Genomic DNA, 23736 nt, shown 5'->3' on the forward strand with positions numbered 1-23736 from the left:
ATCAGCCAATCGCAAATTTAAACGTCGCGGTCAATCACCGTTTTATTCAACAAATCGCCAATCGGTGTTATTTGTCATTCATCGACCACTTTAGCCAATTGCCTTTTGGATACGTAAAAAGAAAGGTGGGTGTAATTTCTAAAGGTGGACGTGTAACATAATTTCTAAAGGTGGACGGTAAAGATAAAGTGACTGTAAGAGACGGAGTGTATATTCATAAAATACCTCTCCGACGATAGTCTACTAATGTCAATATCTTACACTATAGCACTTTGTCGAGTGCATTATTAAGACTGCAGTGTATTTTTACCACGGTCATTTATGAAGTAGCCTTTCTGAAAAAATAATAATAAAAGTTTGCATATGAGATATTTATCGTTACTGAACAACTTCTGAAGAAAATTTAAATGAACATAACAATACAAATTTGTGTCCGCCTAATTTTAATGGATTGACGTGGACTTAAGTGTGGGCTCTACTTGATTAAGTCAGTCAGATTAAAACAAATGTTTGACTGTTGGTGTTTACTCGAATGTCCAAATGAAATAGCCGCCTTCATTTAACGGGTCACCTTAAAGACCTTAAAGGCTGTAAACGTATTACAATTTTAAACGTTGAATAAACTGTCAGAGTTCCTAATATTCCATTGTAGCCCCTTTTTGCCTGCAGATCACAATCTGTTCTTTGTTTGCTGATGTCAGTCAAATATTCTTCTGTCTTCTTGTCTGTTCTCAATATACCAGCAGCTCTAGTGAGTTTCTTGCCTGTGAATCACGTATTTAAGTTTGTTTTTTAGCTGTATTATGATTACAGATTATTACAAATCACATACTTGACACTCTCACGTTCAGGTGTCAGGGAATATAAAACGTTAAGAAAGCTGGCAATAAAATTGTGACTTTAAAGAATCCATTGGCTGTCTCTATGTTATCAATGTTAAAAAGTCCCCTTTCAATTATTATTTTTACAATGAAGTTTACTATGTTAAACGATCTGTGAAGAGCAAATATTATGCCTTTGAAAGAGTAATAATTTTGCAGTTTTTGTGACTGTGCACCTGTTAATCAGGGTATTCAATTATTTGACTTAATTGGACCTTTATTACTTTTGGATTTTAAATACCTTTTTAAGATCATCAAATATGTGTTTATTATAATACATATTACTTATGCAAAAGTTACATTTAGAGATTAAAACATGACAGATGTTTGTAGTTCATATCTCATTGAGCCTCCATTTGACTCCATCAGGTCCAAGTGGTGTGCTGAACACGTCAGCCTGTCTTTAGGGTCTCTGAGACTGGAGGAGGTCTGGAGTCCAACTGTACAGCAGGCACTGATGTGCATCAGCATCACGACTGGTAACAAGATAGAGATGACAGATATTTGAGCTGGACATCATCCTATATGACTACACAAGCAAACAGCATATTAAGAGCACACCGAGTCTGTCTACTCCAGTATGGCCCTGACATAACCACCCTGCACAGCTGTACACGACTCCACTTAACTGGTCATTTAGCACACACTACACTGAGTCTGTCTAATCTTAACCATTAAATAATTCAATCTGAACAGCTGGAAATTTATTTTGGCAATGATATTTCTGGTAAGGCATTTTTATATTGTCGTTTCTCATTGGTTTATACTGAAAATCTGGTTTACATCAATGTAGTTTTCAATAGTATGTATTATATATATAGTATATTAAAAAATTAAAGGAACACTTTGAAAGCACATGAGATCTTAATGGGAAAAAAAATCTTGCTGGCTGTCTCTACTGCTATGGACTGATGTGTTAGGAACAAAAGGATGGCACATTGTTTGTTGGAAATGAAAATGATGAACCTACAGAGGGCTGAATTCAAAGAAACCCCGAAAATCAATGCATCAATTACTACAGCGAAAATGATTATTAATACAAACGTGAATACAATATATATATTAATATTTATACAAACGTACAATCACAACAAAGAAACAAAAAGTTATTTGAAAAACACGAAGAAAACTTAGCAATTGCAAATTTCATACGTTTTAATTTCCATTGTCAGAAATAACAAACAATTCGTTTCGTCGCTTCTTCTTTGGTCTAATAGAGTTTCTTCGCTGCTGCTTTGTCTTCTTTTCTTTAACAGCGTTTCGTTGCTTAGTACAGAGCAAGGCTATTTCAAAAGAAACTCTATGAGGCGGAACCTCAAAGCGGTAGGGATCACTAACTGAAAGAGTGGTGGAAGTTACACTTGATAGACAACTTCAAACGTTGAGTGAGTTTTTGATTGTCATACTTTAACAACAATCTCATTCGTTGAAATTCTGAATTAGCCAATACTATCCACTTCCATTTACAGTTATCCCGCCTTCAGATCCGCCCATAAAGTCTCCGGTCTGCAGCAATACCCTTCTCGTGCGTGTGGCAGATTCACTCGACTTTAAAGATATCGCTAAATGATCATTCGGCTTACAATATTCCTGAAAGTTGGAGTTTATGTTCATATTGCGGAGCTTTTGAAGAAGTGTGGATTTTTAATCAGGTGAATGTTGTTTGTAATGCTATAATATCGGCCAATCCATGGAAGTGCTGATGTTAATTCAATATTTAGCTTAAAAGTTTTAATGGAAACTTTATTAATCACGAAGGAATTGGATGGTATAAACAAAAAGAAAAAAAATATACACTGCTCAAAAAAATCTACCACCAAGTCACTGAAGCTTCAGAGGTATCGGTCTGTCCAGTTAGGAAACACAAGCGATTGTGAATCAACTTTTCCTACTTATGTGCAAATGAAAGTGACAACGGGTGACCTGGAAGGGACACAGCAAGGGCACCGTCCAAAAAGAGTATGGCGACCACAGACACTTACACAAGTAGTCCAGCATCCATACGTGCCGTCACAAGAAGGTTTGCTGTGTCTCCCAGCTCAGTTTCAAGAGCACGGAGGAGATGTCCTCACAGGTGGCGCAGTGGTAGTGCTGCTGCTTTGCAGTAAGGAGACTGTGGAAGATTGTGGGTTCGCTTCCCGGTTCCTCCCTGTGTGGATAGCGCTTTGAGTACTGAGAAAAGCGCTATATAAATGTAATGAATTATTATTATTATACCAGGAGACGGGCCGTTATACCAGGAGAGCTGGACAGGGCTATAGAAGGGCATCCGCCCAACAGCGGGACTGGCATCTGCTCCTTTGTGTGAGGAGGAACTGAAGCAGTGCTGCCAGAGCCCTGCAAGATGACCTCCAGCTGGCTACCGGTGTGCATATTTCTGACCAAACTGTCACAAATAGACTTCATGAGGGCCTGGTGCCCTTTAGTGGAACCTGTTGCTCACAGCCCATCACTGTGCAGCTCGATTGGCAGGGAATACCACCATTGGCAGCTCCACCATTGGAGCCACGTCCTCTTCACAGATGACAGCAGGTCACACTGAGCACGTGACAGATGTGAAAGAGTCTGGAGACGGCACGGTGAACGTTATGCAGCATGACCTGTTTGGTGGTGGGTCAGTGGTGGTCTGGAGCGGCATATCCTTGAAGGGTTGCACAGACCTCCACCTGCTAGGCCGCAGTACCTTGACCGCTGTCAGGTGCAGGGGTGAAATCCTCAGAGCCATGGCCAGACCTTACACTGGTGCAGAGAGCCCTGAGTTCCTACAGGTGAAGGACAATGCCCGTTGTGGTCAGAATGAGTAGGCAGTTCCTGGATGGCAAAGGCATTGATGCCATTGACTGGCCTATACATCCCCCACATCGCCTTGTGTAACAGTCCGTTTCATGGTATCTCCTCCATGCTCTTGAGACCTTCTTGCAATGGCACGTATGAATGTGCCATCCTGGTGGAATTGAACTACCTGTGCCACCTGAATGGGCTGCAGGTATCACTTCATGCTACCAGTGGTGACAAGGGCATGAGCAAAACACAAAACTAAAGGAAAAGGAGAGAGCAAGTGTCTTTGGTCACCATTCCATTCTTGGTGGGGTCTTGCTCTTGCCTGTCCAGGTCACCTGTTGTCCCTTTCATTTGTACCAAAGCAGGTGACGTTGAGTCACAATCGCTTGTGCTCCCTAACTGGACAGACCAATATCCCTGAAGCCTACCTGACTTGCTGTTAGACTGTCATAATGAGGTGTTCCCTTCTCTTTTTTGAGCTGTATAGTTCTTCACTGTAACAAACGTTGGTGATACACTCACTGGCCACTTCATTAGGTACACCTTCCTAGTATCGGGTTGGGCCCCCTTTTGCCTTCAGAACCGCCGTAATTCTTCATGACATTGATGGTGTTGGAAACATTCCTCAGGGATTATTGACATGATGGCATCACACAGTTGCTGCAGATTTCTCAGCTGCACGTCCATTTTGTTGTCATTTTTTACATTGACCACAAAGGCTTTCTTCTACTGATACAAATCTCCCGTTCCAGCACATGCCAAGGGTGCTCTGTTGGATTGAGATCTGGTGACTGTGGAGGCCAGTTCTAAGCTACCTGGAGGAAGGCACAATATTTTCCTCTTCTCCATAAAATTATCAAATATAGCTTCACTTGAAGTAAGTATTGGTCAAAAATGACAGCACACCATGACTGCAGGAAAAATAAATTGTGTTAAACCTACTGAACCTGACCTTAAGTCGGTGGCTTTGTAGTTTGGTATGGAATGATCCTGTATTTTATCTTCCATCCATCCAGTTTCCAACCCGCTGAATCCGAACACAGGGGTCTGCTGGAGCCAATCCCAGCCAACACAGGGCACAAGGCAGGGAACCAATCCCGGGCAGGGTGCCAACCCATCACAGGACACACACCAAGCACACACTAGGGCCACTTTAGAATCGCCAATCCACCTAACCAGCATGTCTTTGGACTGTGGGAGGAAACCCACGCAGACACGGGGAGAACATGCAAACTCCACACAGGGAGGACCCAGGAAGCAAACCCAGGTCTCCTAACTGCGAGGCAGCAGCGCTACCACTGTGCCACCGGTATTTTATCTTGCCACTTTGAAATAAATTCTTTTCTTTGTAAAGTGGTTTGTGATGGTCTGCTTTGTGAAAAGTAATTTATTAATTCTGAATTATTTTTGTTGTTTTGATTAGAACTGGTTTACTCCCATAAGTAGGGATCATGACAGTGTTTTATGCTCTGGACCTTGCAGTACCCTAACTTTATTCTGTCATCCTTGTGCTTTGAGTACATTGAAGTCATTGTCACATCCAAGAAACCCGTTTGAGATGATTTGAGCTTTGTGACATGGTGCGTTAGCCTGCTGGAAGTCATCATCAGAAGTTAAAGGGATGAACATGCGGTCAGCAACAACACGCAGGTAGGCTGTGGCATTGAAATGATGCTCAGTTGGTACTAAGGGGCCCAAAGTGTGCCAAGTAAATATCACAGACACCATCACACCACCAGTCTGAACCATTGATACAAGGCAGGATGGATCCCTGCTTTCATGTTGTTGACCCCAACCATCTGAATGTCGCAGCAGAATTTGAGACTCGTCAGACCAGGCGATGTTTTTCCAATCTTCTATTGTCTAATTTTGGTGAGCCATGCGAATTGTAGCCTCAAGTTGCACCTGAGGAGTGGCACCCGGTGTGGTCTCCTGCTGCTATAGCCCATCTGCTGTGGTAGAAATTTAACATCTTATTAAAGAAAGCAACTTATCCTCTAACAGGACAAATCAGTAATCAGGCAGGAGAAAAGCTGTTCACGGGATCTTTTTAATTACTCCTCGGCAAAATGCCTTAGAGGGGACATTCATTAAAAGCCATCTGGTACAGCCTGGTCAGAGAAACAGAGACTGGAGGTTCATTTTATAAAGAACTGAATTTACATCCAGTGTCAATCAATGCATACGTTCACTTTAGTTGGTTCATTTAGTTACACCCAATTGACTTATGTATAAACGTCTACGCGTGGAAGTGTGTGTGTGTGTGTGTCTGTCCGGCCCGGGAGTCAGAGGTGGAGTTGGGGTAAGATTTCCACCTCCGAGGATACACAAGTGAGGTCAGCACTTCGGCAAAGCGAAACCTCTGAAGAAAAGTCTATAATATTAAACTAGCTGTGTAAGTCCGTGCTGTAAAAAGCCCGGGGTCCTACAAACTATTGAAAGCGTCAGAAGAAAAACTGAAATGTAGAGATGTCAGATAATTGAAAGGAACTCCTCTGGGCGTCTCTCACCTAGGAGGTTAGGTTTCATTTTGCCGATGTACTCGCCTCGCTTCTGTATTAGCGGCTAAGCGAGTGACTCTTCACTCGGAGGTTTTGTTTTGCCGACATGCTGGCCTCGCTTGTGTATCCTCACCCCGACTCCACCTCTCACTTCCACACGTTTTTTCGTTTATATATTCTATTCTGGTTCTTCTTATACCTTTGGGCTGAGCCACCACCCTTGAAGTTTCTGTGCATATCACAACTGTCTGTTCTGGTTGTTTCACAGGATATCTGCTGACCTCTTAGTCATCTTTCAGTACATGTTGTTGTTTACTTCACCCCTAACTGGTTTCCTAGTAGGCCTGAAAAGGTTTCTGATAAAACCCTTTATGCTGTTTCTTTAAGATGAATGCTGTGTTACCCTAAAAGTATTCTTCCACAATGCTTAAGCTTCGACGTGTTCAGAGAAGCTCTTCTGCACACCTCGGTTGTAACGAGTGCCAATTTGAGTTCCTGTTGCCTTTCTATAAGCTCAGACCAGTCTGGCCATTCTCCTCCAACCTCTGCCATTTTCACCAACTGCCGCTCACTGGATATTTTTCCCTTTTTCAGACCATTCTCTGTAAACCCTAGAGATGATTGTGCGTGAACATCCCAGTAGATCAGCAGTTTGTGAAATAGAGCAGCCCATCTGGCACCAACAGCCATGCCACGTTGTTCAAAGTCACTTCAAGATGCTTGCTTTGAACTTCGGCAGGTCATCTTGATAAGGTCTTCATGTTGAAATGCATTGAGCTGCTGCCAACGTGACTGTCATTAACAAGCAGTTGAACAGGTGTACCTAATAAAGTGGCCGGTGAGTGTCTATTGTGCCTCCTTCATTTAACCTAACCCTAATGTGAATTTCCCCTTGGGATTAATAAAGTATCTATCTATCTATCTATCTATCTATCTATCTATCTATCTATCTATCTATCTATCTATCTATCTATCTATCTATCTATCTATCTATCTATCATATAGTGCCTTTCGTATCTATCTATCTATCTATCTATCTATCTATCTATCTATCTATCTATCTATCTATCTATCATATAGTGCCTTTCGTATCTATCTATCTATCTATCTATCTATCTATCTATCTATCTATCTATCTATCTATCTATCTATCTATCTATCAATCATATAGTGCCTTTCGTATCTATCTATCTATCTATCTATCTATCTATCTATCTATCTATCTATCTATCTATCTATCTATCATATAGTGCCTTTCGTATCTATCTATCTATGTATCTATCTATCTATCTATCTATCTATCATATAGTGCCTTTCGTATCTATCTATCTATCTATCTATCTATCTATCAATCATATAGTGCCTTTCGTATCTATCTATCTATCTATCTATCTATCTATCTATCTATCTATCTATCTATCATATAGTGCCTTTCGTATCTATCTATCTATCTATCTATCTATCTATCTATCTATCTATCTATCTATCTATCTATCATATAGTGCCTTTCGTAGCTATCTATCTATCTATCTATCTATCTATCTATCTATCTATCTATCTATCTATCTATCTATCTATCATATAGTGCCTTTCGTATCTATCTATCTATCTATCTATCTATCTATCTATCTATCTATCTATCTATCTATCTATCTATCTATCTATCTATCTATCAATCATATAGTGCCTTTCGTATCTATCTATCTATCTATCTATCTATCTATCTATCTATCTATCTATCTATTATATAGCGCCTTTCACTCTATCTATCTATCTATCTATCTATCTATCTATCTATATATCTTTCTACTCTATCTATCTATCTATCTATCTATATATCTTTCTATCTATCTATCTATCTATCTATCTATCTATCTATCTTTCTATCTATCTATCTATCTATCTATCTATCTTTTATATAGCGCCTTTCACTCTATCTATCTATCTATCTATCTATCTATCTATCTATCTATATATCTATCTATTCATATATCTTTCTATCTATCTATCTATCTATCTATCTATCTATCTATCTATCTATCTATCTATCTATCTTTTATATAGCGCCTTTCACTCTATCTATCTATCTATCTATCTATCTATCTATCTATCTATCTATCTATCTATCTATCTTAACCAAACAAAACTGCATCTCTGGATTTGAACATATTCATTTCAGGTCGACTGTAATGTCCTGTTTGCAGTTACAATAACAGGAGTTTAAAGTCACACGTCAGATTAGCCGACCGACAAGCCAATTAGCGCAGGGGTTTAGCGCTGAACTTGACCTGAAGTGTGATGGTTGTGCGTGTAACGGATTCCATTTGTCACACTTGAAGTGTGATTATTTAACGTGTTTTCAGGGGATAAAATCCAATTTGAAAAAAGGACATTGCACATTGTTATGGAAGCAGTGATGCTGATTGTGAAAAAATATCTACATGTTGAATCTGCTTATATTGATATTTCATATGGAAAGTATTTGTTTGCACTTTATTTAAATGCATCACATAGATCAGGAAATAAATTAGCGATGCAGCGGATTCACAAAGTAGTCAGACCCTTTCACTTTCTGAGTATGTTGTGTTGTAGATTTGATTATTAATGGATACATTTGTCATTTTTGTCCCTAAGCCTACATTCAATAACCCATAATGACAAAATGAAAACCTGCTTACAGAAAGGTTTGCAAATTTATTACATTTATTATTTGGCAACAACCAGAATTTCTGAGGCAGAGGATGGCATCTGTTTGACTGGCCTGTTTGTCACACAGCTCTGTGACAGAGGGCTGCTGTCAACCAGTCGTTTTACTACTCATTTTTACGGAGTCTTAAAGCTGATTCAGATTTTTAATGCAGACTTTGACAAACCATCATATAAAAGCCCAGACCAGACCTACTTTAAACCCCAGAGAACGTGTGCGGAGAGCCCTGGAGGTGGAAGTTTCTGGACGCGTCCCCTCCAGTCTAACAGATCTTGAGAGCATCTGCCAGGAGGAATGAGGTCAAGGTGTGCAAAGCTTGTAGAGACTTACCCAAGAAGACTCAAAGCTGGAATTAAGGGGCTTCTGCTAAGTACTGAATGAAGGGACTGTATACTTCCAGTAGGGAGAGTTAAAGAGTAATCCAAGTCTTAGGGAAGGGGCTACTGAGAATTCAAGCATGATGCCCCCATTATGAAGCACTTCTTTCAACTCGTAGCTGGCTTACGTGTGAAGACTTGATTGCTGATGTTTGATGCAGAGAGACTTCAGGCTGTCACGATGCCAACATTTCAAACTGGTTTTGTGAAGCCAACAGGTGTGGACAAGCTACAGTCTTGCCCTGGGAGCACTGGGCACAGTGTTTGGGCCAACTCCAGACTGGATGCCCACACACACACACTGGACTAAATTAGTTTTGCCAGTCAGCCCCAGTCCTGAGCCCACCCAGTGGCACTGCTTCTATGGGAAATTTATTGAACAGGACAACAGCGCTTCCACTATACTGTTTATGGAGGTGGAGTCAAAATGAGGAGCTGTGGAGGGTCAGGCTCACAAAACCCGCCAGGGCCACACTGGCATGCTGGGATCAAACAGACACACTAGAAATTTGAGGGTCATTTCATGTTCAACACACTACTGCAGATTCTCAACCCCAGTGCGTGGTGGCCTATCCTTGTAGCACTTGCTGATACACCTTATGTGTATGGGGATATGGGCAGAACATGCAAATTCCACACAGACAACAGCAGGTGTGCGATTGGAACCCAGGACGCTGGATCCATAAGTCGCCAGCACTAACCAGTACACCACCCGAGTGCGCCAGTCTGAAAGCAGAGGTCACCGTGCCACACTCGACTCCCAGATTCCCCGACTCAGCGCTTGCGCTCTCGCCGCCCACAGTAAAGATGGCTTCTACAGCACTTGTGGGAAGAACTAGTCGTCTGACTACGAAGGGGCGGGGTCGTGACGCCATTTTCCCGCCATAACGGAGCGTGCCGCTGCTGTCTTCCCCTCTCGTGCTGCTGCTCAGCGGGTGTCTCGAAGAAGTGCAACAAACACAGAAGGCAGGATGCCCTCCGATCAGGACTGGCTGAGCAACCCCCTCGGCGTGGTGCAGGACCTCGTCGGTAAGTTTTGTCGGGCTGTGCGATCGAACAGACCGGATAAGAATGAATGGCAAGCTTTGTGGTATGAGGGATAAACCCGTGGCGGCGTGAGGCTGGGGGGACAGTGGGAGTCCGTCGGGGTGTAAAACAGTGCGGGCGCGCGTCGCTGCAAGGGTGAGGGACCCCTGACAAGCCGTGTCCATCAGCCACGCCGTATTGTGGGCGGCTGTCGGGGTGCGGGAGTGACTGACCATCTACAAGTGCTGTCCATCTGTCGCACTTTGTATTGTCACGTGCAGTCCAATTTTTACATGAAACACGTCGCCGCTCTCATTGGGCGAAGCTGCTTACTAAGGGCGCAGCGGGTGTCGCTTCCTGCGTTTGTCACCCTGTATCAGTAACCGAGGGGCTTTGTGCGAGACGCTGCTGTACCCGTGGGTTTCGGCGAGCCATGTGCCCTCTTACGATGAGCCCTGTCCTACTGGAGCTGACTGATGCCCGCTGTGCCCAAGCCGGTCGCAGTCTGTTTCACCCGGCTTAGCGTGTATCGTTATCTGCGATGTCACTTGTTGCGCATGCGTCTGACATGATCATGGATTTGTACCTGATCTGCTAGACCAGTGGTTCCCAACCTTTTTTTTGGCCATGCCCCAGTTAGGCCACTCAAAAATCATGATGTCCCTCGCTGTAACATATACCTTATTCTTATTATTATTACCTATTCAAAAAGTAAACGCCTACTCACGTGGAGGAAGCCCATAATGTCATTCATTTGGTCTAAACAAGCTTCCAAAGAACATGGAAACAAAAGAGGGAAAGGAGAGTTGAAGTACTGACAAAGAAATCACTAAGAAATTGTTCAAAAATAATGTATATATAATATGAAGTAATATGAAAATACAGTTTTGAAAACATAAGAGATGTGATATTCATAATTATAAAATAACTTTAATGACAGCTTTTTCTATAATATTTTGATCATTTTATATTTTTGTTATATTGAAAAATTTTATAATCATTGTTACAATTCATGTTATTTTAATGGTAAAAACGATTTCTAATTAGAAAAACATAAGCCAGTTGTAAAATCATAAATTATAGGGTTCTTCATCCCTTTTACGTTTATATAAATATATAAATGTCTCTGTAAATAATAAAATATTATTTGTTCATTTTTTCTATCATTTTTAACAGTGAATTTAGTTTTGTTTTTCATTTTATAAATTTTTTAACGAACCTAAATTCTCGAATTGCCCCCCAGTGGGGTGTGTGCCTCACGGGGCTAGACAGTGGTCTTCAAAAACTCCCTATAAATAAATACCACTTGTGCATTTTTTGTTGTTTTGACATGTTTGGTTGTGCTGCTGTCGCCTCCTAAGAGAATGGGGGTACGCGTCCCAGTTGGTGGCCTGTAGTTTGTATGTCCCCCCATTTGTGCTGGTGGTCCAGATTTCCCCAACCACCGAAAGACCGGCAGGAGGTTGGGTGAATTGGCATTGCTAAATTGGTCCCAGCGTGTGTGTGCGTGAGTATGTTCATCCTATTTTGGATTGTTGCCATATTCAGATGGCATTCCTGCCTTGTGCCTGATGATTGCTTGGATAGGCTCCAGCTGCCCTGCCACGTCCTGCTCTAGTTAAGAAAGTTCAGGAAATGGATGGATAGATTAAATGATTTACTGTTTTCACTACGCCACAAAGCCTATGTAATCAGTGGCATTTTTGGGATGCAAATTATGGGAGCGAGGGGCTTCTGGAGTTGTCCTGTATAAATCCAGACCTCTAATGTTAATATTTTAATAACTTCTGTCACTCTTTCGCTAATGCAAGTTTGTACACAGTTGATATCCCAGAAATTAGTCAAAGAATGGGATGCTGATGCCTCATTTGTCTTGAATGGCATCAGATTATCGTGGTACCCTCTGACATTGTCCTCATCTGACAAAATGCAGCCATAGTGATTTAAATGCTTAATAAATGGAGAGCCTCATCACCACTCATTGCTCAAGAAAAATCTTCAGGCTGTGAAGTGCCAGCGAAAATTGAAAGGGCAGCACCTCATGTTTAGAATCGCAGGACTCGAACCTCATAGCATGAGCTACCATACGGCCAGGTGATTGCTGGTCAGTGCCAAGGCCAGTGAGCAATAAAAAAAAAAAAATTCTGCAAATCGATCTGTAACTTTCTACATTTCTGATGCGGTCACATCAGGCTGCTGGCTTTTTTTCTGTGAAGTGGATGAGCACAAGTAAGCCTCCTTTGTGGCTTTTTGAAATTTAGTGCTGCGCTCGTCAGCAGTGGGTGAAAGTTACAGTGCAGAGTAATGTCTTGTGAATGATGTGTTCCTAATATTGAGATCTGTCTATTATACAGTGCCTTTCACTTTTATCTATCTATTATACAGTGCCTTTCACATCTATTTATCTGTTATATAGTGCCTTTCAGATCTATCTATATATGTCCTATATAGTGACTTTCATATCTATCTACTATATAATGCCTTTCACAGTTTTCTGCATTTACATATGTCTATCAATTATTATGTGCCTTTCACATCTATCTGTCTAGTAGATAGTGCCCTATCTATCTATCTATCTATCTATCTATCTATCTATCTATCTATCTCTCTCTCTCTCTCTCTCTCTCTCTCTCTCTCTCTCTCTCTCTCTCTCTCTCTCTCTCTCTCTCTCTCTCTCTCTCTCTCTCTCTCTCTCTCTCTCTCTCTCTCTCTCTCTCTAATAAGTAGATAGAACTTTATTTTTGGGGGAAATGTTACTTTTTATACAAGCTCTTTAAATAAATAAATACATAACTAATACAGTGGATATAGAAAACAATCCTCCCCCTTCGAAATATTCCCATTTTTTTGCTTAACAGCCTTAAAAGAAAACACACACACACTAATATTTCTTCCCAGCTTTACTTACTCAATGCCACCTCTAACGTCCAAGTGAAAGAAATCACAGCTACAGTTCAGAAGAATTTTAAAAAATCAAAAACAAAAAATATTGAAATTAATAAAGGATCACAACCCCCCCCCCCACGTCAATGTCATTTTGTTGACCCCCCCCTTTTGCTTTGATGACAGCCTTGAGTCTATTGGGAATCTTCTCTATCAGCTTTGCACACCTAGATTGTGTAATATTTGCCCTCCACTCTTCTCTACAGTTTAACTGTTCAAGTTCGGTCACATTGAATGGTGAGTGTTGGTGGTCTGCTATCTTCAGATCTTTCCACAGATTTTCACTGTGATTTACGTCTGGGCTCTGACTGGCCACACCAGGGGCCTCATGTGTAAATGGTGCATATGCACAGAAATGTTGCGTACGAATGTTTCCATGCTCAAATCGCGATGTATAAAACCTAAACTTGGCGTAAAGCCACGCACATTTCCACAGTACCTCATACCCTGGCGTACGCAATTTCTCCGCTCGGTTTTGCAGACTGGCGGCACCCAGCGTCAAAGCAGTGCTACTGTTCCTGTGTGGACACCCTTTCTTTCTTAGACCCACATTCCTGACGCGGCTTTATAAATACACTGAAATTAACTGCATATTGTTTATTAGTGTAATGCATCGGATTGTAATTAACCTGCAGCAATATAATGGTCCAGGGAATAGCCATAGTATTCCAAATACCAGAACTGCTTTAGCGTTGTTACTCTCACTGCACCTTCTTCTTCTTTCAGCTGCTCCCGTTAAGGGTTGCCACTGCAGATCATCTTTTTCCATATTACTCTCACTGCACCACTCGGAGTATTTACAGTATATCACTGTATCTGAGTGGGGAGTCACAGCAGCAGCTGATCGGAAAGAGAATTATCGGTATACAGCATGAAGCAGACGCTGCCTGAGCCACAGCAAAACACTTCAGAGACTTCCCAGTACGGACTTCACGGTTTAGAAAAAGTTTCATCCCAAGAACTCTAAACGCAGTCAATCAGTCCATCAAGTGCTCCTTGTAGAACTGTCTGGACTTTTTGGACTCACTCTAAACATGCGATAGTTATAATATTACACAACCTGCGCCACTTTATAAAGTGTGTATTTACATATGATGACGATATCATTTTTAAGATGAAATGCAGCAAAATATGTTGATTATATTATACAGATAAAACTTTAACTTCATTTAAATAATCTTTTTTGTTAATAATTAAACATGTGAGGACACAGTTCCGCAGCGCTAGCTAGTTCAGGGATTGTTCCTGCATTGCGTTGTATTCTTGCTGGTGCTGACGCGACACTGGAAGGATAGACAGATATAATAATTAAACACGTACTCCGAAGATATTTCAATGTTACTTAAAAGTTTTGAAGAATCGGCGTTTTAAGCTTACAGATGGCTTCACGTCTATTACAGAGGTGATTGTGTATTTGGAGAAAGAAAAGTAAGGACAGGAATTGGAGGTTAGTACGTTTGAAAGAGACAGTACTTCTGTAATAAATTATTTCATTGAAGGTCGCGCATGGCGCAGCAAGCCTCTTGCGTGAGATATGAACAAGCACTGCGCCACCGTGTTCCCATGTTTAATAACATGCTTTCATTCCTATCATCATGAAAAAGATATCACGTATACATCTCAGTATTTGAATTATTCAGAGAGCTGTAATATCACGAATGTAATGGATTCTGTGTCCTGTCGGAGAAAGAGAAAGAACAGAAGCACATAGAAGATCAAATACAGAACAAAGCATTTAATGTGCTACTTTAGTTACGATGAGATTTGAGAAACTAGTAAATTAAATTATTTTAAGATGAAGTTTATGATGTTCTACTTTAATGACAAAATAAACTACGTGATTAAAGTGGAAATTTCGAGATTAAAGTTGACATTTCGTGCTTTTTCCCACTGTGTGCCTATTTTTTTAGTCTGTACCCTAATAAGCTTTCATATGACACTCAGACGGTGGGCTACGACTTGCCTTTTCACGCCGACTTTGATATGTGATTTCTTTTTTATTTCGGGCACTGTGTGACTTTGTGAACTTGATCTTTTGAGTTTCTCCGACACTCTGTCACTCGATCAACTTTCTTTTGTTGATTATGTAACTGTTTAAACCAACAAATAGTACGTTTTTCCTTTGCCTCCACTTGGTATTCGCTGAAATTCTTCTATTTTCCCCCGTGCTTTTCCCATTGTCTTTTCACAGAAGGCTATTTATATTGATTTGCATATTCAAAGACACATAATTCTGGGAGGAGTTGGGGCGGGACAGCAGGCGCGTGCACGTGCGTTACTTTTCACGCTGATCGGGATTTATGTAGTGGAAGAACGTGGAAGTTTACATACATACAGAATCCTGCATCTGGATTTTTCCGTGCGTACGCACATTCCCACTTTTGTGCTTACGCCATGTTATAGTGTGAGTTCTACGCACGGCGTTATACATGAGGCCGCAGGACATTCACTTTTTTCTCCTTCAGCCACCGTGTGGTCAGTTCTGCTGTGTGCTTCGTGTTGTTGTCGTGTTGAAAGGTGAACATTCTGCACATCTTCATCTTTCTGGCAGAAGGCAGCAGGTTTTCCTCCAGAATTTGATGGTATTTTGTCCCATCCATTTTTCCTTCTACACTAACGAGAGCCCCAGGACCCCTACAACAGGATGCTGCCCCCTCCATGCTTTACTGTAGGTATGGTGTGTTGTGGATGGTGAGCTGCATTGGTGGACCGTTTGGTATCGTGGCCAAATAGTTTGATTTTTGTTCTCCTCTGACCATAAGACCTTTATCCACATGGCATTAGAATCTTCAAGGTCCATTCTGGCAAAGCTCAAACGAGCCTTAATGTGGCCTTTCTTGAGAAGTGCGACCCTCGTGAACAAGCCACAATGGCGGAGGAGCGCTTGTGAAATTGTTGCCACATGCACACCATTAATGACCACTCTTTGCCATCAAATCCTGTAACTCCTTCAAAGTGGCCATTGGCCTCTTGGTAGCCTCTCTTACCAGTTTCCTCCTTGCTCTTCCATCCAGTTTGGAGGGTCCTAGTAGTACCAAACACTTCTTTATGATGGACTTTACTGAGCTCCTTGGGATTGATAAAGCCTTTGAGATGTCTTTGAGAGCCTTATGTCTGTCCACAACTCTATCCCTCAGATCTTTTGAAAGTGGCCTGCCACCCATAGTCAGTTGTGTGCTGTCAGTGGCACTGCCAAGGAAGGGAATGAATGGACCAGGAACAGCTTCACTAATCACAGTCATTACAACTGAGCACAGTCAGTAACCACAATGGGAATGGTGGGCACTGATGCCTGATGGAGTTTAGGGGGTGATCCTTTATTAATCTAAGTATTTCTGGATTTTAATTTTTTTAAATTCTTCTGAACTGTAGATGTGATTTCTTTTACTTGGATGTTAGAGATTGCATTGAATAAGTAAAGCTGGAAAAAATATTAGAGTGTTTTCATTTAAGGCTGTAAAGCAAAACAAATGGGAATAATTTAAAGGGGGAATTCTTTTCTATACCCACTGAATGTATTCACACACACACACTGTGGTCTGAACACACACCGGAATGAAGAAAATTTTAAAAAGAGAGAGAACGTCTGACTTGGCAGTCCCAGGCACAGTGAGGTGCTCTACAAGTTTTCTTTCTCTTCATTCTCTCCTATTCTAGTATCTCCAAGGCGGCTGGTAGCGAGTCTGCACTGTAATGTAATTTTTTTTTTCTATTATCTTAAAGCAGATGAGAAAATCTCTAACCTGGACTGGGAGAAACGAGCTTTGGAATATTTTCAAGAGAAGCTAAAGGAGACTGAGGCAGCTAGCTGGGTAAGTGCGTCAGTTAGACGGGAGTCCCTCTGATGTAGAGCATGCCAATGGGCACTCTCCTTACCTTTAACAGTTTTATGCCTCAGCCCTTTTTTAAATATTGAATAACATCTTAAGGCAATTCCTGTACTCATTATGGCACTTCTAGGGTCTGGCTGAGCGTAACTTGTACCAAAAATGACCGTCAGAACTGTGACAGGTCTGTAATTGACAAAGCCACCTTCAGTAAGTGGCTTTCTGTGCTTGTGCTCCAGTGGCTGCTGGGTCTTCAGAGACCCCGTTAATGTTAAGCTGTTCAGACTCTACCAGATAACCTATAACCCTTAACACCTGTTAATGTCAAATTGCAAAAAGTCGACAAAATCCTCTTCTGTCCAAATGGGGAGGAGGAATAACGCCGCGTAACGGAGGATTAGCGAAAGCACAAAATACAATAATTCAGCATTACTGCTTGGAAGCTTTATGTAAATCCTGTCCATTTGGCCCTTGAGCTAGCAATTTTCATATTCCAAAATGCCATTAAGAAATGGAAGTTAAAGGGAAACCATGGAGGTCAGGACGAGATGTGGAAGACCAAGAAAACTGAGAAAACACAAAGTAACATCTCCATATAATTGGAAGGGGCCTGCTAAAAAAAAGAAAAAAAATGAGAGAAGAGGGGCACAGCTGTCCTGTGCGGTGTTAACACACATGTGAATTTCCCCTTGGGGATTAATAAAGTATCCATCTATCGTGGCTGAGAGAAGAAAACGTTACCTGTGATCTCTTCACAAAAATCATCAGTGTAAGAGTGAAGCATTTTGCTGTAGACAGAAAGTTCAAATTCAACTCCTTGGCCACAACAACCGAAGGTTTGCTTGGAGAAACCAAAGGAGCAACATTTGAAACATAAAACAAGGCTTTAGTGCACGGTGGGTCGGTTACACTTGGGGGGGCTGTGGCAGCTGGTGGCCCAGGATACCTTGTGTGGGTGCAGAGAATAATAGATTCCACTAAATATTAACAAATCCTTGAGGAGAAAGTCAGTCAGGAAACAGAATCTGAATAAGTGAGGCGCCTGTATAATGAGACAATGATCCAAAACAGGGGTCCCCAACTCCTGGAGGACCACCGTGGCTGCAGGTTTTCATTCTAACCCTTTCTGAATGAGTGACCTGTTTTTGCTAATTTTAAAAAACTAATTGTAATTGACTTGCTCTTAAAGACTCGGACCCCTTAATTGTTTCTTTTTCCTTAATTAGCAGCCAAACAATAATGAGATACAAAATGAGCCAAAACAACTGGTGTCCATCATACAATATCTGAAAATAAAGAGCGATGAAGGTCTCAGGAATGCTGATCTGCTCAGGGCCCTCATACTTTTGAGCAGGGGGGTATTTTCCGTACGTCGCTTAAATCATCCGAGATCAGATGCCTCATCTTGGATGAATTAATGCCAGTGAAACTCATCCGGGACAGGTCGGTTTTTCAAACACAGCCGTGTAGTAGATTAGTCGAGCTGGATCTAATCATCCGAGATGAATGCGCGCCCGCGCTGAGTGAAAAGCCCATATATATTGAGTCGAGAAAACATGACCAGCAAGTCTTTGATAGGCTGTAACAAAATGACCAAAGATCGGGCACATTTTTTTTTTTTTTTTTTTCACACAAGTGGAGCAAGACCTTTTATTCGAAGGACATGAAGAATTTCAAGATTTAATACGCACAAGGGGTAACACTGCAAAAGCAGCCCAGACCAGAAAAGACGGCTGGCAAAATGTGGCCAACAAATTAAACGCTAAGTAGTGTGCATTGTACTTAGTGAATGCAGCGTTTCATTTCCTATGTGTCAGATTAATTATTATTTAATATGTCATAATTCCAGATCAAATGTGAGCACAAGGAGAACATGGGAACAGGTTAAAGTGAAGTACAAGAATATACTTCAAACTGGTAAATACTGGTATATAACTAAAGAATTGCTGACATAAAGAATCATATATAATATAAAAACATTAACTCTAAAGCTAATAAGAAGGCAGACAAAAAAGAGGTGGAGGTCCAGACCTAACCCCTGCAGAAGAATTAGCTGTCCAGCAAAATGCCAATCGCCCCGTTTCTGAGGGCATTCCAGGGGGAAGCTCCTCCTTAGAACCAGTGGCAGGATACAGTGGTCACTTCATTTCAGATGGTCATTGCAGATATTTGTCCTCCATGTGTGCCATAGGTATGTTCCATATAGCCCTCTTTTTTGTTGGGTCAGTTGCAGGGAATGTCATATCCCTTGAACCTGTGTCTGACCAACGAGATACTGACGAAGGTGAAATATTTGATAAAGACTCTGTGTCTGATTATTCATCAGGAGGAGAGGTACATTTTCTAAATAATGTCTGATCAAACTCCACTCTGATCAGTCCCATGTGACCCGATCACATTTGGAAATCCTGGTAATGAGAATGTTAGGCTGATTGTGAGATTCTTCATGGAACTGTGGGTGTTTTAGCCTGTGTATTACCTACCTGCAATGGCATGAAACGCCTCTTTTATTGTCTGCACACGCATGTGTCCAGGAAACACAATGAAAACCTGAAGGAAATCTTTCAGAGCCAAATAGACTTTACAAATTGCCTGGCAAACTGCACTTCTTCTGCATCACCTATAGTATATAAAGTGCTGCTTGCAAAAAACCTCAAAGCAATGCCTACTGTCTGTGTGGTTGTGAGAGCCCGACTTCGCTGAGTTTGACTTCCAATATAATGGGCTAATAAATCTTTGAGGTACAATATTCCCCCCCTTGGCTTAAGCAATGTATTTCAAAAAGAATTTCCTCCGGGAGCAATAAAGGATCTTGCCGATTGCGCAAACCCCTCTGTAGCTGCTGAAATAGATAAGGTGTCATCAGGCACGGGTAAGACGCGTGTCAAAAGAATTCTCAGAGTCCAAGAGTTCGTTTTAAAGGTATTTAGTGAAAGGTAAAAGCAAATAGTCCACACAAGAATAAGAGAAAAAATAGTTACACACGTAGAATAAAAGGCAAAAAAAAGGAAAAATGTATCTTCTTTAAACTTAGCTTTTCTTGAAAGACTTTAGTTATTTCTATTCTTAAAGGTTCTTAATTTCTTCTTCTGTACGCTTTGGCGTACGGTGCGGTACTTAAGTGAACAAGTTTTCTTTACTTGTTATTTCTCACATTCAAAGAGCCTGTAGGCCATCGAGTAATGTTACGTGTGGTCACGTTTCTTCTTCTCTACTTAAAGGTTCTTAGCTTCTTCTTCTGTACGCTTTACGTACGGCACAACACATAAATTAAGTGCTGTTAAGTCCATATTTGCTTCAAACTCAAAAGGCTTGTAAGCCGGTTGGCACAGTGCAAGTGCCCAGGCACGGTGACGTGCGATCACGGTTAAAAACCGTATGCCTCTACACCTTATACAAGGCAAGGCTATCACTAGCGGACTGACTAATAATGTTTACTCCAAGCTGTTAGAAATGGTAAGAATATACCACTGTGATTCTATTTATGGGGGTTATAGGAACTTCCCGTTATTTATTCATTGTCATCTAAGAAATATTCATGAATCTCATAGAACAAGGAAAATGGCTCTTACACCCTCTATATGAAATTCTCTTCTTATAATTTGCGCACCGATATCAATTGGCCGCTCATTCATGAACGGTGAAGTCATGACTGAGTGAATTCCATGCATGGACACTGATTACGTGTGTGAGCTAATCCTCGTTTACATTGAACAGACCTGCTCTGAGCAGCTTTGAGGATTAGGATGTGTTGCTATGACAACACTTCTAGCAAGAGTTTCGAAAAACCGACAGATCCAGGATCAGGCCAAATCGTCAACGATTACATCCGGCTAAACGAGTAATCCACGTACAAAAAATACCCCCCTGAGCTCTTAGGAAAGAGAAAATCAACAATTTCAGAAATGTCTGCTATTACACAATGAGAGCAGCAACAAGCCGTGAAATTAAAGAACAATTTTAATTAACAGGAATTGGCACCTCGTTAAGCAGCTGGTTGGAGTTTGAAGCCCTCACTTAATTGCTCTTCTGTTGGCTCCCTCACTTCACATGTCATTTCTGTTTGTGTGCCACTTAAGGAGTTAAGTGAAGCAATTCTGAGGAACGATGAAGAAATTCAGGGGAACAAATCTTAAAAAAAGCAATTCAATTAAAATGAATTCACAAAAAGTTAATTAGCAGCAGAAACGGGGCACTCATTACAAAAAAAGGATAAGAATGAAAACCTGCAGCCACGGTGGTCCCCCAGGACTGGAGTTGGCGACCCCTGATCCAAAACATCCTATGAAGTATCTTGGGAAACACAATGTGAAGGTTTTGAAACGGGAGACCCCAGATTTGAGCATGTTTCAAAAATTTGTGAGTAGATTTTAAAATGTTGTGTGCACACAAGATGGCGCCAGCATATCTACACTATTGGCACGTAGACTTGTCTCGCTCAACTGGAAGAATCCTAACTCTCCTCTTTTAAGTCAGTGGGTAACTGATGTGATCTGCTGTTGGAAACTGGGAAAAATCAAATTCTCACTTAGTGGATCTGTGCAAAACTTTTCCAAAAACCTGGCAGGATCTCGTCAATAAGATTTTAGAATAAGCTTTTCAATTGAGGAAGCAGGTTCTCTCCTCTCTTTTACTTCATTTATTAATTCATCTATTCACTTAGCTTTACTGGCATAAAGTTTTGCGCTGCTGGCCTAGCTCTCTTTCTGAGTGGTTGGGGGTTGATTTGTTTCAAACCTATTTTTGTAAAACTTGAGTTATTTGTATGGAATGTTATTTGATTTTAATAAAAAAAAAAAAAAAACAATGGGGGTTTTGATAAGGTAATTGTAATGCTGCATTTGTACAGCTATGCATTTTGTGCGTCTCTCTCTCTCTCTCTCTCTGCCGGCCATCTTGTTCCATCAGTTCTCTTCTCCTATCTCAGGTGCCGTCGCTCAATGATGTTCCTCTGCACTATTTGAAGCCCAACAGTCTTGTGAAGTTCCGCTGCATGGTGCAGGATATGTTTGACCCTGAGTACTACATGGGGGTTTATGAAAGTGTAGAGCCATCGACACAGGCTCGGGTGAGTGTTGTTCTTGGTGTGCTGTAGTACCCCACAATTGAGTAGATGCTCCTTGATTTTCCTGTACCGTTGTTCTGTTTGCTTCCCGAGTGCTCACTAAATCACATTACATTTTTTTTATAGGTGTTGCACATTGGCAAGTACAGAGATGTAGCAGAATGTGAGGTGAGTGCAGCATGTCCACACTTCCCTCTTGCTGTCCATTTAGCTCTGTTCAGACTTCCAGCACAATGTATGAGGAATGTGGCGCCTCTTTCATTATTGAAGGGCCCGTGTAGTTTAACTTGCAGATGTGCGCACATTCTCTGTCGGCTGGCGAAGAGTGTGGTGTGGAAGACGCATGGGGATACAGTAGGTGGCAGCAGTGTCCCCACCCTTTGTCTTTGGGGACGTTGCACACATTGGCCTGTAAAGCAGCGTGTTGGCCTTTTTAGTATTCACTCGAGTTTTCCTTTGATGAGAAGGTGTATGCAGCTCTTGCTAATGTGTTGCTGTGCTGTCTTTCGTTTATCTTTTAGCCTCAGCATGAGGTGGACCTCCAGTCCCAGAACAACATCACTATGGAGCGTCAGACTTTCTACTGTGTTCCTGTACCGGGAGAGGCGCAGTGGGTGAAAGAGATATCCTTTTTATGTGATACTTCACACTAAAATATGAGTCGTAATACCAGACCATGAGGGTCAAAATCCAAATAGTCATATGAGGTGAGAGCCTCTGTTCTCTTTCCTCGCCTCTGAACCAAATTGTGCACTAGAGAGCTTTTTCTTTTGGTTTTTTCTGACTTTCTTTCAGAAAACGCCTGTGTATTCTCCCCCACGTTCTTTGTAATTTTTTGTTCTTTTTTTTTATTTTTGTATTCCTTGAGCCTCTGTAAAAACCCTAAAATTCTTGTATCCATACAAGCATCCTCTAAATACTTGTACATTCAGTGCAAAGATTAGTTATCTGTTCAAAATGCCATGTCTTCCATCTCCATAAGCTTGGCGTACTTGTAGGTCTTCAGTATCTCGTGTGGAGAGTCCATTGAAAGACTTGCTTATTCAGCGTGAAACATGATGCCACTCTCTAGTGCCGTGATTAGTGAGTAGAACTGTCATCATGAGGGTGTTCTTTTTCATTAGAACCCTCGAGATGAGAACAGGCCATTCAGCCCAACAAAGCTCGCCAGTCCTCTCCACTTATTTCTTCCAAAAAAACATCAAGTCGAGCTTTGAAAGTCCATAAAGTCTTACTGTCCACCACACTACTTGGTTGCTTATTCAAAGTGTCTATCGTTCTTTGTGTAAAGAAAAACTTTACAGTGGAATCTCGGTTCATGACCATAATTCGTTCCAAAACTCTGGTCATAAAGCGATTTGGTCGTGAACCGAAGCAATGTCCCCCATAGGATTGTAATTAAATACAATTAATCTGTTCCAGACCGTATGAACTGTATGTAAATATATATATTTTTTAGTTTTTAAGCATAAATCTAGTTAATTAAACCATAGAATGCACAGCGTAATAGTAAACTAAATGTAAAAACATTGAATAACACTGAGAAACTGGGGCGGAGTGGTGGCTCTGAGGCTAAGGATCTGTGCTGGTATCCAGAAGGTTGCCGGTTCGAATCCCCGTCACTGCCA

General features: G+C 41.3%; 1 protein-coding gene across 2 annotated transcripts in view; it reads left to right on the forward strand.

Moving 5' to 3' along the window:
* Positions 1 to 10126: 10126 nt before the first annotated feature.
* mcmbp (minichromosome maintenance complex binding protein) overlaps positions 10127 to 23736 on the forward strand; it is a 34460-nt gene continuing 20850 nt past the window's right edge. The window contains exons 1-5 of one of the 2 annotated variants that reach the window (XM_028825632.2): positions 10127 to 10276; positions 16943 to 17028; positions 21971 to 22111; positions 22235 to 22276; positions 22630 to 22731. In XM_028825632.2, the coding sequence (XP_028681465.2) occupies positions 10219 to 10276; positions 16943 to 17028; positions 21971 to 22111; positions 22235 to 22276; positions 22630 to 22731 (429 nt within the window). In that variant the 5' untranslated portion in view covers positions 10127 to 10218. Of the gene's footprint in view, positions 10277 to 16939; positions 17029 to 21970; positions 22112 to 22234; positions 22277 to 22629; positions 22732 to 23736 lie in introns of both variants that reach the window. The other variant, XM_028825631.2, reaches the window with a different exon arrangement.

This window comes from Erpetoichthys calabaricus, chromosome 2, assembly GCF_900747795.2.
Source record: "Erpetoichthys calabaricus chromosome 2, fErpCal1.3, whole genome shotgun sequence".
In the NCBI taxonomy this organism is placed as follows: domain Eukaryota; kingdom Metazoa; phylum Chordata; class Cladistia; order Polypteriformes; family Polypteridae; genus Erpetoichthys; species Erpetoichthys calabaricus.